Here is an 18,737-nt window from a genome sequence, read left to right as displayed (position 1 = left end):
ATTGATGATACCATAAATGCACGTAAGTCCAGAACAAGAGTACAGTTGCGTAGCGTATCTTATTGTAGCGAAACGTGATCAGCTGTTGATCACAAGTATTCTAACATTAGAAGCGAAATCCATCACTTAACGATATTAACTCTATCAACTTGACCATTTGCATAACGCAAGTTAATTCTTTTGCACACGAAATAATATTTTAAAAAGAATCTTACATCATGGTAAGCACAGAAAAACTTTTTTAAATAGAGGTTATGTGATTTTGAACATTTCTGGTTCCTAATAAGGGATGCCATATATTGCAGAACAAAAATTAAAATAAATAATTAAATAAACTTGGTCGAAATACAATAAAGTATAAGATAAAATATAAAAGATTTTCATATTATTTTTCAAGTTACTCCTTAATATATAAACTAGTTAACCTAAATTTATTAATACAGCAAGATCCAAATGAAGACACAGAATGGAATGACATTCTCAGAAGAAAAGGGATTATACCAGAGAAAGAGAAAGAAGTTACGGAAGATCAAATCGTTGACATTGTGGAAAATACTATAAATGAAAAAACTGGGCGTAGTAATTGAATGTTTATTTTATTTGCCTCATGTTGATACAATTCGAAACTAAAATTTATTAATCTAGATATTTCTTATTTCTTATAGCTGCCAATGATTTAGAAAATAAGACGCTAGATGAATTGGATGAACTAGAGGATGAAGAAGATGAAAAAGTTCTATTGGAATATCGAAGAAAAAGAATAGCAGAAATGAAAGAGTTAGCTAGCAAATCTAAATATGGTGAAGTTAATGAAATATCAGCAAAAGATTATGTTCAAGAAATAAATAAAGCAGGAGATGATGTTTGGGTTATACTTCATTTATATAAAGCTGGGTATATATAATACACTTCTATTCTTAGATATTACATATCAAAATTCTTAATAGAGATATTAAGAGAATCTTATCTCTTTACAATTTTTGTTTTAGCATTCCCCTCTGCTCATTAATAAATCAGTATTTAACTAACTTAGCAAAAAAATTTCCTGCAACAAAATTTTTGAAAAGTATTTCTACCACTTGCATTCCCAACTGGCCTGATAGCAATCTTCCAACAATTTTTATCTACCACAATGGGAATATGATAAAACAAATTATTGGCCCAATGGAATTAAGAGGCATGAAATTAACTGAAGCAGGTATGTATAATTGGAAATTTAATGAAAAATCTGTTCTGGTAATTTGTCTCGATTCTATTGGCATTCATATAAACTTATTGTATGTATTATTATAGAACTGGAATGGATGTTAGGACAGGCAGAAGCTGTACCAACGAAAATTACCAAAGATCCCAAGCCAAAAGTCAGGGATGTCTTATTTTCTGTATTAAGGCATGAAAGTGATGACAAATATGACGATGTTGCTGATAGTAACGATTGGTAACCCTATTTATATTAGGTATTCACAGAAGCTGATCCACTGCTTGAATACTATTATTAAGCATGAAATATTTTATTTATTTCAATATCATACATATTTTATCACGCACAACTCATCTTTAGTTACTTTTGAAATTTTATTATTATAAATAATCTTATTGTCACAATAAAATATTTTATTATCACATTATCAACTTAAAAATTATAATTTCTACCATTTTTCTACACCTTTATCACATTACACTTTTATAAAATAATCATTATTATAATATTGTAGAATATAACACACAATCTACCTCCAAACGAAAAATTGCAAATTTAACCTTGTTTGCATTTTGAAGATTTGAAGAAGATTCTCAACAAAGGAACATAATTCTACACTATCCAAATTTCTCTTTTAAATAATATATATATTTTTTTTATTTATTTTATTTAACTTATTTAATTTAACTTTTATTTAACGTATTTAATTTAACTTACAAGAACGTATGGTGTGTGTCATTGTCGATACAATCTGCATTTCATTTCATGATCATTGTTGTTTCGGATTTCGATGCCTTTGTATTTTTAATTTCTTGAGGAATTTCGATAAATCTATATCAAAGATATAAAAAAAATAATAAATCAAAAGATACGAAGACTTAAAAATTAATGGAAGCTTACTGAAAAAGATACTAACCACACGTACAGATTTCTAATCCTTGGAAGTTTTAAGTTTTAATTTCTTAGGGATGTTTACATTCTATCGTTCAAGGACTTCTCAGGTTTCGTTCTTCTTATCTAAGCACAACTAAAGTTTCTTTATAGGATTTCATGGAGCGTAGTTTAGTTTCTGTCGCCAAACGGTACGGTTTGAAACGTTTCATATCTGTCACATTAGTTACATATATATTTTTTATTGTAATAATCGGTATATAAGTGTTGGAAAGGTGATGGTGTTTGTATTTGTGATTACAGTGTTAAACATCGTTTGAACTATGGTCAGAAAAGCTAGGTAAGTTTTTTTATGATATTCGGCTTATTAAAACAAAAAGCAATTTATCTGCTGACAGAAATATTTGCTATCGTTTTAATATTACGACAATTATTTTTTTATGCTTTCTTGCTTATTTAATTAAAAAAAAATTGTATCTTATAATTTGTTCCTTTTCTATAATGCTCATTTTAAAAAATGTAATGAATTTATATCTTTTTTTGGTATTTATTTTCTATTGTGAAACATAAAAACTATTTTGTTATAGAATTTCTGGTATATCTTTTTAATCGCTACTTTGTATGACATTTTTTAGCTATAATGAATAGTACAATATAGTCATAATATGTAAATGAAAGAGATGAAAAAATTCATTGGAATATCTAGACAATATTATTAAGAATGTACGAAGACCTAAGTAATTTTATTACATTTAACTATAATACCATTTGGAATATGCATAGTGAAAGTTCAGAAAATATGTACCAAAACACAGTTTTATTAGATATAATGCAGGATAATGAACCATCTAAAGAAATTAATAAGAATGAAGAAAAAAATCATTTTGAGGAATTAAATAATTTTGAATCTGATAACATATTACATAATAAAATATCACACAATACTAGTACAAAACAAGACATAGTAATATTGAATAAAACACACCGCACAGTTCCTAATATTTTAAAGAGCAGTTCAAGATCACATAGAATATCTGAAGTAGATGCAACAAAACCAAATTGCTTTTTTGAAGATATAGCAAAAACAGAGCAACAAGTTTTACTTGTACCTGATGCAGCATCAAAGCATATTCAGTCTGAAAATACATTTGTTAAAGAAGCTAAATATAAAAAAGTATCAAGGAGAAGGAAACAAAAATTTAGTTATGTGAACGCCTGGAACATTTGCTCCTTTGTTGACAAGGAGAAGGAAGTATTGGATAAAAACGTTTGTATGTCAACAGAGATAGACAGTTCTGCACAAAAAAATAAGTTGAAGCATTACGCTAATAAGCAGGATAAAAGACAAGGAATATCTATTCTTAAAAGTGAACAAGAAAGACTTGTATCTTCAATGTCTCAGAATGTATTAACAGATTGTACCTCCAAAGGTGAGGCCCCTTCATCTTTGGAAGAAATTGAATCAAATAATTTTCAAGATTCAATTGATTTCTCAAGCAATGAAATATTTAATACATTTTATTACGAATCTTATGACAGCAATAAGTTAGACTGTTTTATAGGGTATACAGAGAATTCTGATGACACATATAATTCTTTTAGTTCAAAACATAGTGATTATCAGGTAAAAGAACTTGATATGAATTATAATGAAATAGATACATATGAGACAATGGCAGATTGGTCTTTAACAGACAATGAACAGGATGAAATAGATATTTCAATAAGAAAACCTGTAATGTCTCCAGATTATTGGATCGAAGATCTCTTCAGTGATAGAAAATCAAAATGTTCATGCTGTGATTATTCTTGCCATGAGGATTATGCTCCAAATTTGATTACAACTAGTGAAATTAATACTTATACAAAAGACAGACTATCAACAGAAATTTTTAATGATGATTCACAAGCTAATTTGGATAATACAGGTTTATATACCTCTAATAGTACATACGTAACTGATAATGTTTTAAGTGAGGACAGCAGTAGAACATGTTCACCGCTTATTGACATTGAAAGCTCTTTGCAAATTACGGATGATATTGACTCGACGTTAATAAAATTTTTTAATTATTCATGTCAAAACGATATTGAAGAAGGAATATCTAAACAATTTACATGTACACAAGAACAAGAAGAAACATTACAAATTCAAGACAGCAACGAATATAAACATATTACAGAAAAGAACGAGTAAGTTAATTTTTTCATGTTATTTCTATAAAGTGTGAAAAATTAAAAAAATATTCTTTTTCAAATTGCATTCTCAAAGCATTCATTGAATAAGCTGTATGATATGAAGAAGTTTCGAAGATTTCTAGGTTGCCTTTATTTTTTTAAATAACATGTTATGCTTTTATATTATTAATAGTAGAGCGGACATTTGAATTTGTTTGCATCAACGCGATATTACAATCGTCATATTTTTTACGTCTGTTCACTTATCATTCCGGATTGATTGTGTACATATCACAAGACCACAATCATTCTTTGTTCCTTATCTCTCGCTTGGGATACACACCATAAGAATAAAAAAATTTCTAATAAATATTTAATGACAGAAGTGTAATAAAATGCAACAAATTATATGTTACAAATGTGTGTGTGTGTGCGCGCACGCGCGCGCGCGTGTGTGTGTCTATATATATATTAAAAACCAGTAAAACTGTTTGAATATCTGCTATATCATTAGTAATAAAGAAGAATAACAATTATTTAAAAAAATAAAGATAATCTGGAAGTTCTCGAAAATCTTCAACCCATAAAGCAAAATTATCATTGACTGATATTACAGAAAATTATTATACGTTACGGTCTCCTCCATATGACACAGTTTTTGCAAATAAAGTTTTTTCATATTTCTAAAAATAACGAGTATTCAGGTTAATCAAACTTGGTAGAACATCTCGTATATCGTATGTCGTATTATAGCGATAATTTTGTAAAGGAGATTTTTACAATGCAAAGACGCATCTAAAATTTTTGTTGTTGTCCTAAATTTTTATTTTATGTAATATACTTGTAGGTTTCAGTGTTCATCATGTTTATTATCGTTCGCAAGCGCGCGTACAATGGCAATACATCAAGCTGCAGCGCATGGAGGTAAATGTACTATTTTATTCCCAATAAAGTATGGTGTTTGTCATCGAATTTCTTTTCAGGTATGTACATAATACTTTGCGAAAGTTGTGGTAGGCTTTTCAATCGAAAATATCATTTCAATAGGCATTTCGTTCATTGCCACCGTATGAAAGAACCTTTCAATTGCGACATGTGCTTTAGAAAATATAGGTAAAAAAGGGAGACTAAGATGTATAAAGTTTCCGAATAAGAGCTTTCAAGTCTGAGGATTTGTTAGATTTATTCATAGAAATTTGTTTTCAGACACAAGTCGTCTTTACTTCACCATTTAAAAGCAGTGCACCAGGTTCATTATACTCGTAGTCGTTCGTCAACATTCACTTGTAAAGTGTGCCAAAAAGTTTATAGCAAATTTGGTGCTTTTGAAAATCATGTGAAAACCCATAAAAACGCTTGGTAAGTTTAACTTACTGATGTTTAAAAAAAAAAAAAAAAAAACAAATATATCTAGCAATTATATTACCATTTAAATATTTCAAAGTTATTAATTTAATTCAAGTAGATATTATTGAAATGTTATATTTATATTTATATTTATTTTTTATTTGCTGACGTTACCTTTTTAGAAATATTATTTTAATGCTGTTAGGATAGCGTTAGATATAACTATAAAATAATTCTTACCACAATCCAATATAAGATAGCAGAAAAAGTAATTTAGATTATTTATATGCTTGGAAATATAATATTTTGTATCTTGGTTATTTTTATATTTTTTATTTGTTTATACATTTTTACTAGATTATATCCTGTTCTGTTATGTACTTATAATACCTTTATATGTATTCTTATTTATATCGACAAAAGAATAGCATTTTAAATTAACTACTTTTTTACATGTAATCGATACGAAGTGATACGTAAATTAAGATTATAGTATTATATAATCCAGATTTAACAGCCGTAATAAAATAAAATTTTTCCTTTTTCATTTTTGAGGCTGTTATGAAATGTTGAAATGTTTTATTTTCATATCTGTATTTGATGAAACTGTAATACCTGAGATGTAAAAAATGTGATTGTAAAATTTGTAATAAAATACTTAACGTGAAAATGTTTTACTTGATAATGTACGTTTAAGTATACCAATAAATTGAATTTTATTTTCAGAGATACTTTTATTTCATCCAAATAAATGTAGCTTTGTAAACTCTATCAGAGTGAAAAATAATCTATGTGCAATACACGAAAAACGATAAAGAGAAACAAGTGATGACACATATATTATCAGATCTTATAAAAAAAAAATTATTCTAAGTCAAATCTCTAATATTGTCTCACATAACATATAGAGGCATTAACATATATATTACATATATAGCATTTCAAACTCATTTTATTGAAGGGAAATGAATAAATTTTCGTTTTGTATTTATAAGAAATAAAATAAAAAATAAATGTCTAAATAATATAAATCGACTTAAAATATTTTTGTTACCTTAATTCGGTAAGTAGAAACATTTCAATTAATCGTTTTCGCGATAATCATTTAGATATGTGAGAATTTCTACGTGAGTCGACACATTGATATGGATGTAACAGTCTATTACCCCATTATTAACTTTCCACCTAAGAGTGTTACCATGTATGCCATTAAAGAAAAGCAAAAAATAGACGTCGTAATAAAACCACGAATCATTTCGACGAAGAAAGGCATTTATTGAGTTACTATAAATCCAATGGTTTCATGTTTCATTGATTTATCTTACATAATAAATAATATAAGTAACAACATATATCTAATTAATTGACACAATTATTTAATAATTAAATTAGTTATGAGGTCATATTACAAATTAGGATGAAATAATTTTTACAAAAATATAAATTTCGATATAACAACGTAATATATTTATTTCTAAGTTCAATAATAAAATTATAAATCTGCAAATTTTGAGAATTCAATACATTATCATATGAATTATTAGATTACGTTGTATATGTTTTATTTAATTTTTTCTCTTCAATGAAGAATAATACATATCTGCTTAATTTACATATAAATAATATTTTCTCAACGACAATAACAAAATAATATAAATAAATTGCATGGTATCACTGTTGCTACACATGATTAATGAAAGTATCTACATCAAGATACTAAGAAATACCTTTTCATAACTACATGCTGGAGATTAGAAGAAAGAAATAGAATAAAAACTAAAAGCAGCACCTTGTGGCTCACGATTCTAGTCACGGCGTCGTTCCTCGAAATATCGACGATTCCTCGCTATTTATACGTTAGCTTTCCCTCGTAAATCGTAAAAAGGTTCTGTCTCGTATACCTTAGAATATACCGACGATCGTACCGGCATGGCGCAATGGATAAAATACAATTCCGTCGGTTTTACCGCCGCGCAATTTATGCAGTTCAACTGAAAAAATTTTACCTACCCATAGATTTTCTGCTTCCTTTAGTCATTTCAGATCTTAAAATAAGAATAAGTTCTTACATTATTTCTAATACCAATGACTCTTGTTTAATAGACTGTTAATTTTATCTTGTTGATTAATACGTTGACATTTTCGTTGAAAAGAGTAAGCGGAAATGTTAAAGGTCTAATGATAAAGTTCATGAAATATTCTTTACCCTATGTTAAATTGTAAAGATTATACAGGACATAAAATACTGTTTTTTTAAGTATTAATCCATTGCACATTTTTAAATGACAGTTTGTTGATATGCTATTGAGATGAAGAATTAATAACGTGCCATTTTTTTAATAACTTATTTTATTACTTCGTATTGTTCATACGTAAAAAAGATGGCATATTAGCGCGCACAAGACGAACAGAATTATTCATAGAAATTATTCAAATACAAGAAACTGTAATACCAAAAGTAGGGGACATTAAAATTGCTTTTTAACATTTTCATAGATTTCTTTCAACTCTATGGAAAAGTTAGAGTTATTTTATCTTTCCTTATTAATATAATAAAATTCTACTTCTTCCTCTATTCTTTATTAACGTAATATAAATAAGCGAGATTTTTATTAATTAAGTATTCTACGTTTAACACAGAATCGCATCTCTTGATTTAGAACTAACCAATTTTTTATTTTTTGAACAATCAAATCGCCAAAATATATGTTTCCAAATCAATTAAAATTAAATTTCATAGATCAAAAAATAAAATGAACGATACACTATTAACAGACCATTCGTAAAAGAAGGGAACAATCATCCATAATCAGGAGGAGCGACAGCGGTAAACCGTAGAAGGTGGTGCGCACCATAGTGAACCCGTTAACGAAAAGGGATAACACCAGTAGTGGCGCCGCTATCGGTCAAAATTCGAACGAATGGTTGTGCCGGAACCGCGCAGATCGTCCTCAGTAGTTGCCCAGACGCTGTCACGGGCGTAGCTGGATGCTGGATTGTCTCTCTCTCTCGTGCGCGCGCGTGTCGCAGGGAGGTGCTTCCTTTTCTTCTTCCTCTTCCTCCTAACCTCGTCCTACTCGTCGCTTGTATCGGTCGACGAACAACGCCGTGGACGTCACGATTTTTCGATGCTGCGGATATCGTGCGACTCGGTCACTGGTTCACCATCTTAACGAGAAGAAGAAAAGGTGCCGGAGAAAAGGGAGGCCGACGAGGTTTCCTGCCGGTCGGTGAGAGAGAGAGATAGAGGGTGAGATAGGGGTTAGATAGGAAGGTAGAGTGAGGTAGTGAAAGGGGATTCGACAAGGAAAGGCAACCGAGAGAAACAACGAGAGACCGGTAAAATAGAGAAACAAAGATGGTGTGAGGGAAATAGACAAGTAACGAGGGGAATACGGGAGCAGCGAAAAAAGATTTCGGAAGGAAAGCTATCCGGGAGGGGTAGAGATGTGTTGAAGTGTGTTCTTGTGTATATATATGGTGCAGTGCGGTGCTGTGCTCGAGAGAGAGAATGGCGTGGTCGGATTTCGCGTGTACCTCGCCGTGACGTGGAAAGGTAAGGATCCTGTCTAACCTTTATCTTTTTTTCTTCTACGACTCACCGTTTATTTATAGACATCGTTTAATATTACCAATGTCACGATGTTTTGCGACCTCTATCGATTAGCCACAAAGATCGAGTTTCTTATTCGATTGACAGTGTACCCGCCGAAGCCGATAATTGAATTTGATTTGAACGATGATCTGTCTGTCGGTCAGTCGCCGGTACCGCGTGCGCCTCTATCGCCTGGCTTATCCTCTTTCCTACTACTATGGAGCTCGTTGGCATGCCAGACGGAACATCGTTCTTTCGTTCAATCATCTTTTTCTCGTGTGTGCCGCGTGACTTACAGATCGTCCACGTTATTTGTACAACGAGAAGTTTCGTTTTGGATTATGAACAGACTGCGGATGTTTATGCATTTGTAAAACGCACATGATACAAGCATAGTACTCGTAATATTTTGTGGATGAAACAAAATATATTAGCAAAAATATGAATTTGCATGAAAATCCACAGTTAGTTACGAAATATTTCGAAATGAAATTAGAGACAAGAAGATAATTGACACTAACAATGAGTAATAAAATTTATCGTGGTCGTATTGTATTATAAATGATTCGTATTCTGATTGGTACTTATCATCTCTACCGGAAGTGTTATATTGTGTTTCGCGCGATATTAAACTTGTTAATTGAAAAATTGAAATATCTTTAGATCTTTAATGATTTTCTTTTTATATTTGTTGTTTAATATAATCATATACAATAAAGTCCATTCTGTATTTGTATTTAATGTATAATGATTTGTAGAAAATTGGAAATATTGTTCGATATTATAATCAGGGAAAACTAAGTTAAAAGTGCTTATATTTATATGCGAGTAGTATATTGAAAGATATCAGAAGTTTCATTTTGGATTATGCATTCCTCTTACACGTTGTTTCAAAACGGAAGATATATTGTTTATGTTCGTTCTGGTCGCAGTAAAAACTTTTGTATTTAAATTTCACTTCGTCATATTACACTCGATAGGTTAGATTGTGTTATTCTATGCGTTGTGTTGTTACTTGTAATTATTAATTAGTTCAACATATTACAAGTTAAGAATTACAATTGCATTTGCCAATCGAATATTTCAAATTAGAATATATCAAAGTTGAAATGAAAATAAAAACTGAGTAAAAAACAGCTTATTTTTAAGAATAAATAAAATATTATTATAGGTTATAAAATGAATTACTATAAGATATTTTGCTTTGTATCATTATTAAAAATTAGAATAACAAAACTGTTGGTATATTTAGAAATTGAAATTGCTGACATAACTTGAGGTATACATAGATAATATAAAAATTGTTCTGTTTTGACCATGAGATAAACTTCCATTTTAGTTGAACAAGGTGGAGATAGAAAGTAGTTTCAATGCTCCACGTGTAGTGTAACTCGATTCCATATGAGTCATATTGTGAAATGGTCTGCGATATTAAAGCTATCACACTGTATTACTTACAAAATGGTGAAAACACAGTAGCCTTGTTGGGAAGGAAAGTACTTGTCTGCTAGTTTTACGGTTTTAATTTCAGTGCACTATGATTAGTTTTCCAATAAAGTTTGGTATTTATGATATTCTTTAATTTTTAATTAATTAATTATATAAATATTTAATTAATTAATTATATAAAAATATTCTTTAATTTTTAATTAATTTTTAATTAAAGAATCCATGACAATCACTACTGTGTAGTTTACTTCGAAATTGAAACAATCAAGTAGTGCACTATATCAAGAGGATGAATCCAAAACTGAGGGCTGAAATTATAGTTTTTAAAATATCTTTGATCTTTAAAAATCTAGAACATAAAGTAATATATTTTATATGGATTAATGGTTTGTGAGAATTGACTTCATTATCAATGCTTCTTCAACTTATTTTAATGCGTTTCATCCGTAGCCCCCCTGGTAACTCCATTACAGATGTCAACACGATGATGCTCGGACGTATTCGCATATGTTCTAAACTACGTCCAGGGATGCACCCTAACTGCGTTATCACCATACGCTGACTGGCCGTTTGTGACGTTGATAAGCACGTGTCAAGCATAGGTTGTGGCACCGAATCGGGAAGCTTGTTAGACAGGTCTTCGTGAAGGATTTAAAGCATCTCATCGTTGATGCTTTTAGTGGGCCCGAACGAAATTGCGTGTCCCTTCAACCGAAGGAAAATCGAGTTCTGTTTAAAATTACATTGCACTTTGACATAGCCATTTACAAACACGAAACGAAATCTAAAGAGGTATGTTTGTCATGTACCAATTTACCTTTCGCTCTCATCGTATTGGTACGATGGGTACTTGATGGTTCGAAATTGTTTCTTACATGGATATTTGGTTTTATCACTTGTTATTTTATAATAATAGAAACGATATTTTCAGGAAATTTGTCTTAAGTAATTCTTTTCTATTAGAGGATTTATTTGAATATTATTTGAAATATATACGATAATTTACTTACTGTTTATATCGTTATGTTATGAACTCACATGCAGGAGAAGTTTGTTCTTAATATGTTCATAACATTAGCATGAACTTTTTTTAAACTTTGTTGTACGAGGGGATGTATCGAACCACGAAAAAAACAGCTTTGAACCTATTTTAATATTGCAAAGAAGGATGTATTTTAAGAATCTTAAAATAAACCGATGGTGACCTTGGTTCTATATACATGTTAAGTTTGTTCGATAGAACCATTGAAATATTGCATTTGTTAACATGTTCGTTGTTTTCGTGCATTTCACTTGAAAATCATGTGGAATTTGTTTCCTGAATTTTGTGAGTTAGAATTCATTTCAAGAGAGAGATAATATTCTGAGTGGTATCAGACTGCGTATGGTCAGGCAGCAGTAGTTCGAGTCCAGTATGCAGTAGCAAACTTTAATCGTTACAAAGTACTGTAAATAACACGCAGGAACAGGTTAATAAAAGTTTCAAACGTATCCATACGTATATTACATAGGTACAATACGTCGAGTTAGATTGATGGGAAAAATTCGCGAAATAAAAATCACGTTTTGTCACATTTGCAGCTCTTCGCTGCGAAAAATTAAAAGAATGCTATCGAAATCGAAATTGTTTTTCGTTCACTCTAAATTCACTATTTCCCATTTAATTCAGGGGTTTGTCGTTGAATCGTGTGGGTTAAACAAAATCGAAATTTTATTTGTCCACAACAAAATTGTATTTGAACAAAAAATCTACCATGCCTCTCGTAGCTACCTTGTTTTCGCTTTTCCACTTTCGAACTCGATCAACCGTTTCCCTCTTTATCCTTTTAAATCTACTGTTCGTTGCTTCGTATATACTTGGTATATACTGAAAGAACTTCGTGCATCGAAGTTTCACAAGGTCCTGTTTTAAAAAATGGATATAGACTCGTTCAGATTAGTTGAGTTACTTGAATTCGAGTAGCTCGAATTTTGTCTTAATACAAGTCACGTTGGTTGGTCTGAAGTCGTTCCTGTTAAAGTGACCTAAATTCAAGTGGACAGCTAATAAAAAATAAGCACAGTATAGTAAAACAAAAGCGCTCATAGTGAAAATGGTACAAGCGACGAAACTTATAATTCCAAACTTTTGATTTGTAATGTATATTTTCCTACATTTATCTTGCTCTAGGAAAAAGATATTCCTCTACTATTCTCCTACTAATATATCTCATAATATTTTAGAATGTCTGTAGAAAAATTTAGTGATTTGTATAATATAAAGGAACATAAAATTTCGAGGAAGGTCGACTTTGTTTAATAAACCGATATATTTCAAGATGTACCTAACCCAAATATTATCATTGTAAATAATATTACGTTATCAAGAAACTGTTGGTTCTTTCAAGTCAAGAAATATTCGAAAATATTTCAACTTCACCTAAAACTTGGACAAATATTTCAAGTTTACATTGTAATAGAGTGTTGCGAATCATTCAAATTTAAACTGCACGAAGTCAAGTAGTTTGACTAATGAGAACAAATGTAGAAACGTAGAAGGATGCTCCGGAGTAAATAACAGCTTCACGGTGTGTAGTAATAGAAAGGTATCAAATTGCTTGAATTTAGGTAACTTGACAAATGTAAGGTATTCCAATAAATTACGTAGGAAGCGTCGGTATGTTAGGCAAGACGATGAAAAATCTCGAAGATCGCTTTGAAATTAGCTCGTAGATCTTTCCTCCATCATGTGCCACTCTGGATTCCCTTGAATGGTAACCTCTCTTGATATCTCCGTCTTTATCAAAACTTTCTTTCTAAATGAGTACGCCCATATTTAGGGGCCACGTGACTACAGAGCTAAATTGCAAATTCTTAAGACGAAGGAAAAAGTAAGTAAAAGTTAGGAAAAAGTTTATATCGATTTTGATAAAAATATTACACGAAAAAGTTTTGCTCGAGAAGTAGAAAAAATTATGAATATATAAGATGCTATCGAAAAGTGGCTTTCTTTCAATAACCAACAAAGAAATCCGCTTAGGGTAAGTCTTAGTACCTTTTAAAATAAGGTTGCGTCTTATTGATGTGTACATTTACGTACTTTTACAAGATAAATTTAATCTTTGCGAGCTGCTTCTGTGTCCGTAATTTTTCTTAGAGATATTATATCATTATCTTGTGTATTTAAATTTTAAAAAAGTTTACTACTTAAATTAATCCAAAGTTTGATTATTCTTCCACATCGACGGACAGCTCGATTAAAAAAGAGACAATGTTGTAAAATGTTTGATCAATGTTTTCACGCGTAATCCTTTGTAATTTTGTTGTAACGTTTAGCTGTGGAGGGGAAATTAATTTTTAAGTCCTCTTTCCAACGAGGCGACCGCGGCAGGTCACTGGTCTTATTGAAAAGAACTTACGTTAGAAAAATAGTTTGCAGAGATTATCGGGCATTGTTGTAAAACTTTACTTTCGTTATCAAACTTTCTTTAACCGTGTTGAATTCAAAACGGCGGCTATCCTTTGAACATTATTTCCATTCCAAAAGTTTCGTCACTGTTGTTAACCAACACGGATGTTTAGCTTACCTCGAACATGTTTTCCTTGGTGATCTTCTAAATTTTCAACGAACGTTCGCACTCTTTCTAATGATTCTTATAAAAAGTTGCAGTTTCTATTTACGTTGAAAGAGAGAAGATATACGTTTTACGTTTCTGTTCTTTTTTATAACGTAAGCGACTATTTTTAATATATATATTTTTTAATTACAATTAATTTTTCTTAATATAATATTTGCTGCAATAGTAGTATTTATTTAATTGTCACTTAGTATTGTTCAGTCATAGGTGACGCTCTAAATTAGATTTGAGGGATCCATTTCTTTCATTTTTAATATATAAAGTAGATTTTTTGTATGAAATATATTGACATGGATATATTATTAGTTAAAAAAATTTATGGCTATTGCAAGGTTATGAATAACCTCCGAATTTAATCTATCAAGCGAGGACTAGTTGCGATAAAATGTTGAATGTGATGAAAGTCAAATATTGACATGTTTGTGAAATCAAATTTATGTTTTGATCATTTTTGACCTATGATCCATTTTGACCTATGTTCGTCCAAAATTATGCGGTTTATCTTTCTAGGACGTACTTACTTTAAGCTCCTTTGCTGCGTGAACATTAAAGCGGTTAAACCTCAACTAATGAGGTTACTCATCCACATGACTCTGTGTGCAAGAACATATTTAGTTTTTTACCTAAATATACAAGTCCCTTGTTCTGTGCGGTTTAACAGTTATTTGTTGCTAATGATCATCTTTGTAACAATTAGTATAATATTTTGTGATGCAGACGAATAATTGAATATCATTATTCACTCATTTGATACCCTTCAAATTAATAATTTTATGTAGATATATATTCAGCTATAATTTGCACATATTTTAAACGAAGCAGATAGATGCAACATTGAGCTTTATGGATTATTGAACTAGAAAATTCTGATTGAATGTTATCGCGTATTTATCAGTTATAGTTGCGTTCTATCTGTACCAATATTGCATGGATCATACGTATATTCGACACAATTGTATCTCGAATTTAATTACGAAATTCATATACAATGAGAGAACATTGTAGATATTGTACATATATAATATAAACTTGTTCTTTATTTTCTATTCCAAACAGCTGCACTTTATTCTTTCCGTTTTTATCATACTTCAAAATTAAGAAACTTTTTCGATAGGACAGAATAGTAAAAATTTTGTCTACGACATAAAACAGAATCGATGGATGAATTAACTTTTCTTTTTACTGAAAGCAATATTTGTGCTCATAATCAAATATCTGTTAGTGAATAGAGAAGTTTGCTATTACCATGAAATATAAAATATAAATTTGGTTACTTGACGGATGCTATTTCGAAAATTGAAAAATGGCAAACAAAACTGAAGGCAACGTGGAATATACGTAAGACAGATTGATCGTTGACACAGCTTGTACCGTGTAAACTGGCAGTGAATTGATATTTACTGTCTACGAGACGGTAGCAATAGTGGAGTCATTCTGTTTGACGAGCACCTTTGTTCTATCGGTCCACAAACAGCCGAGCTATGTCGAAAAGGGGTAGAATTTATAAACGATAAAATAAGTGAAGCGCACGGACAGTCTTGAAATTCGCTGTTGAATCGTACTTAACACAGTTCGTCCAAATGAATGTAATTCTCAACTTGGCATCGTGCCTCGTTTGTATGCAGCCATAGCCGTGGAAATGAAAAAAATCGGTTGGATGCACGTTCGTCACATCGTCTCTTAAAGATGTCGAAATTTTATACATCCGAATATTTACGCGATTAAGAATAATTTGCGCGACGAATACGTTTTTGTAGTTTCAGAAGCTTTCACTCAGATCGATCCATTCTCACGTTAAATGCGATTAATCGCCTGTTGAGAATCGTGCAGCTCTTTTGTTCCCTCTTTGAGTTGCTTTGACCTTTTAATTATGTAGTATAGCTTTTCATTACGTGAGCCAAACAATGTCAAACAGGAGAACATTTTAACAGAACGTAAAAAGAATATTAGTTGCACAAGGCCAAAAATTTTTAATTACGGAGGGCTAGGTCGCAACTTTTTGGGTTTATACATTTTTTACTATATCGTAACGTAACTAATTCATTACCTTACGTCAAAATAAGCTACTTAAAAGAATTACTAATTTTAATTAAACATTTATTAAATAATTTATATTGTTTACAAATTTTTGTATAGTTTCCATGATAAAAATCACTGTTGAAGGTAATTTATTTTAAGAAAATACTTTCTGTACTATTCTAATATTCACAAAATAGTTAAATATGATTGAAATGCATGGATATAAAGTTTCGTTACGGGTTATGAATAAATCTACTCGGTTAAAAAATCGTGCGGTTACAAATGGTGTGATAGGCATCTATCAACAGACGTATTCGCTGGTTTTTTTTCTATCTGAATAAAGCTGTTTCTCATTGGTATCCCCCTCTATTTCGAGCTTATTCTTCGCCATTCCTTTCGTTCTAACGTCATGTTTGCTTTTTGGGTCGTCAGGTGCATTCGTTATGTCGCTTGAACGACTTGTCGTTTCACAATCGATGGATCGATTCATACCAAACGTGATTAATGAACATTCGACATCGAATTTCTAGCGACCTATATTTTTAGCATTACACCGAATGTATTATTATATAAAGTGCATTTTTCTTTGTTCTCTTGTTCTCCTACTATTTTTTAGTATATTTGTTCATTATTTTCAATACACGTGGTTACGATATTTCTTAAAAGACGTTAAGAAAAAGTGTATTAATTGCTTATGGTATCTTTTGTTCAAAATGCCATCTGTTAAAGAATTTTTAATTACCAACTTTTAAAAATTCGTGAAATGATATTTTATCGATATTTTTAATTAATTTCGTTCAACTAATTTTGTAGGGAATATTAGTTTCAGTAGAATATTTGCATCAGAAGTTAGTAGATGCGGTTAGTCTAGCGAAAGCAATGTCTGATCAGATGCAGTCCGCTACCAGTTGTACCATTTGTCTCTTTCTCTTACAATCAACTATTTTGTTATCTCTTCCTCGTATTCCAATCGTATAATCGCTTATAATATATTTTGTTCATACTTTTACGAATAAGAGCGTAAATTGATCAGAAAATTATTCCAAACAATTTTATACGAGAGCACAGATTCATCAAGTTACTTTATTGCTTGTTTTATGGAGGGATTAAAATTTTCCCTGCGATGAACTTTGAAAGCACTTTTAATACACCGGGGTTAAAAAACAAATTTATTCGTTGTTATGAATATATCGATAAGAAATTTCTTTTGTCACAGTAACGAAATCATTGTTTTATTACAATCCACAGAATAATTATCTCATTATATCATTTTTGATTAAATTAGATTCCGTGGATGATTTTAATATACTTTAACTCATAATTCACGTGATATTTTATGTAAATCGCATATTATTTTGTACTTTTTTATTATAAGAGGTTCTCGTAATATATTTAAGTCAATCTCGTTCTTATAGAATGTATGACTACACGCTTTCTAAAACGAGATTGTAAAACTGCTTTTAAATTTTCTTGAATCTCACATTTATAAATTCTGTCAGATCCTTCGAGCGAAAACGGATATAGAAGTTGTTGCGAATTAAAATAGGAAATAAAATTTCAAATCTTAATCACATTTTTAACCTGCAAGAACTAAAAGATCAACCTGTAGAATTGAAATTGATTTATCTATATTTAATTTTAATTGCGTGATCACAGAAATCTTTGGTTAAACTTAAATATTCATCATGCTAAGTGTATTAATATAATTTTTGTAATTGATACGCTTTTGTTATTAAATAATATTCTCGAGAAATATTTTCGTGCGATTTTATCCTATAAAATTCTAGGATTTTATTTTATAAAATCTAGAATTCTTCCAGGCTAATATCATTAAATAAAAATAAATAGTATCTACATGTAAAAAAATATACGAATGAAAAATAATGTTTAAATTCACAAGGGAAAAATACTTGAATTTCGTGCATATTCATTGCACTGTTACAAAAACAAATATTAAAGATTTTTCAAAATTGTTTACAAAGCAAAATGCAAAAACCGACATTCCATTTTATGCGAACTATATTGAAATGATATAACTACTAATAATATAGCTAATGATATATCTACTTCTTGATACAACCCAAGTAAAAGATCTAAAGTACTCGAATATTTCATATGTTATAAGTTAAGAAGAGTCTAAAGTTTCTGGTTCGATACTCCTAAATATTATAACATAAAAACATTTTATGTATGGTGGGTGCTGGTTGTACGAGTCTATTAAGGCTGTCTCACACAATATATTCATTCGTGTCTCTCTGAATTACCTTTTGGCAAGGCTTTGTACCTCCATGTAGGAAGGGTGTTATCGCGGTTGAAATCCTGCCAAAGACACGGTTCAGTCGATTCGGTTACAACGCCGTGACAGGATCCAATGCGATATTTTCGAAAATATGATGTACAGGGAAGGAGGTATTCATTGAATACGGAAACTCAACCATTG

General features: G+C 30.5%; 3 protein-coding genes and 1 long non-coding RNA gene across 11 annotated transcripts in view; 3 read left to right on the top strand and 1 right to left on the bottom strand.

The window, feature by feature from the left end:
- Positions 1 to 1,628, top strand: LOC100646979 (viral IAP-associated factor homolog). Of its 2 annotated transcripts, none has more exons than XM_048405568.1 (5): positions 1 to 22; positions 444 to 579; positions 666 to 894; positions 990 to 1,198; positions 1,294 to 1,628. In XM_048405568.1, the coding sequence occupies exons 1-5, from the start codon at positions 17 to 19 to the stop codon at positions 1,440 to 1,442; spliced, it is 729 nt and encodes a 242-aa protein (XP_048261525.1). In that variant the 5' UTR covers positions 1 to 16; the 3' UTR covers positions 1,443 to 1,628. The 2 variants fall into 2 exon arrangements, with proteins under 2 accessions (XP_048261525.1, XP_012163661.1); XM_012308271.2 differs by lacking the exon at positions 1 to 22 and adding an exon at positions 29 to 221.
- LOC125384645 lies at positions 1,070 to 2,233 on the bottom strand. The gene is made up of 2 exons (XR_007223974.1): positions 2,118 to 2,233; positions 1,070 to 2,032 (listed from the first exon to the last, which is right to left on the bottom strand). It is a non-coding gene; the product is annotated as an uncharacterized LOC125384645 (long non-coding RNA).
- Positions 1,355 to 6,470, top strand: LOC100646861. 7 transcript variants are annotated; one of them, XM_048405566.1, is made up of 6 exons: positions 1,355 to 1,457; positions 2,396 to 2,432; positions 2,728 to 4,285; positions 5,118 to 5,194; positions 5,254 to 5,383; positions 5,477 to 6,342. In XM_048405566.1, exons 3-6 carry the CDS (start codon positions 2,814 to 2,816, stop codon positions 5,631 to 5,633), a joined length of 1,836 nt encoding a protein of 611 aa, XP_048261523.1. In that variant the 5' UTR covers positions 1,355 to 1,457; positions 2,396 to 2,432; positions 2,728 to 2,813; the 3' UTR covers positions 5,634 to 6,342. The 7 variants fall into 7 exon arrangements, 6 of the variants coding, with proteins under 6 accessions (XP_048261523.1, XP_012163659.1, XP_012163658.1 ...); XM_012308269.3 differs by lacking the exon at positions 1,355 to 1,457 and adding an exon at positions 6,344 to 6,470 and having other exon boundaries at positions 2,026 to 2,432; positions 5,477 to 5,629; XM_012308268.3 differs by lacking the exon at positions 1,355 to 1,457 and adding an exon at positions 2,026 to 2,283.
- Positions 6,471 to 8,553: 2,083 nt separating this feature from the next.
- The window catches only part of LOC100645319 (two pore potassium channel protein sup-9), a 163,458-nt gene continuing 153,274 nt past the window's right edge, over positions 8,554 to 18,737 (top strand). The window contains exon 1 of the mRNA XM_048404866.1: positions 8,554 to 9,173. The gene's annotated coding sequence lies outside the window, so the exon portion shown is untranslated. The remainder of the gene's footprint in view (positions 9,174 to 18,737) is intronic.

This window comes from Bombus terrestris, chromosome 4, assembly GCF_910591885.1.
Source record: "Bombus terrestris chromosome 4, iyBomTerr1.2, whole genome shotgun sequence".
Lineage (NCBI taxonomy): Eukaryota > Metazoa > Arthropoda > Insecta > Hymenoptera > Apidae > Bombus > Bombus terrestris.
Note: the sequence above shows the minus strand (reverse complement) of the source record. Positions and strands in the feature narration are given on the sequence as shown.

What these genes read in the sequence shown, in the direction of transcription:
- LOC100646979 (XM_048405568.1), top strand. An exon ending in AAATGAAAAAACTGGGCGTA is followed by an intron (nt 580 to 665) that starts GTAATTGAATGT and finishes TATTTCTTATAG; the next exon opens with CTGCCAATGATTTAGAAAAT. An exon ending in CATGAAATTAACTGAAGCAG is followed by an intron (nt 1,199 to 1,293) that starts GTATGTATAATT and finishes GTATTATTATAG; the next exon opens with AACTGGAATGGATGTTAGGA.
- LOC100646861 (XM_048405566.1), top strand. Translation starts at nt 2,814, where the DNA reads ATGTACGAAGACCTAAGTAATTTTATTACATTTAACTATAATACCATT. An exon ending in TCAAGCTGCAGCGCATGGAG is followed by an intron (nt 5,195 to 5,253) that starts GTAAATGTACTA and finishes ATTTCTTTTCAG; the next exon opens with GTATGTACATAATACTTTGC. An exon ending in ATGTGCTTTAGAAAATATAG is followed by an intron (nt 5,384 to 5,476) that starts GTAAAAAAGGGA and finishes ATTTGTTTTCAG; the next exon opens with ACACAAGTCGTCTTTACTTC.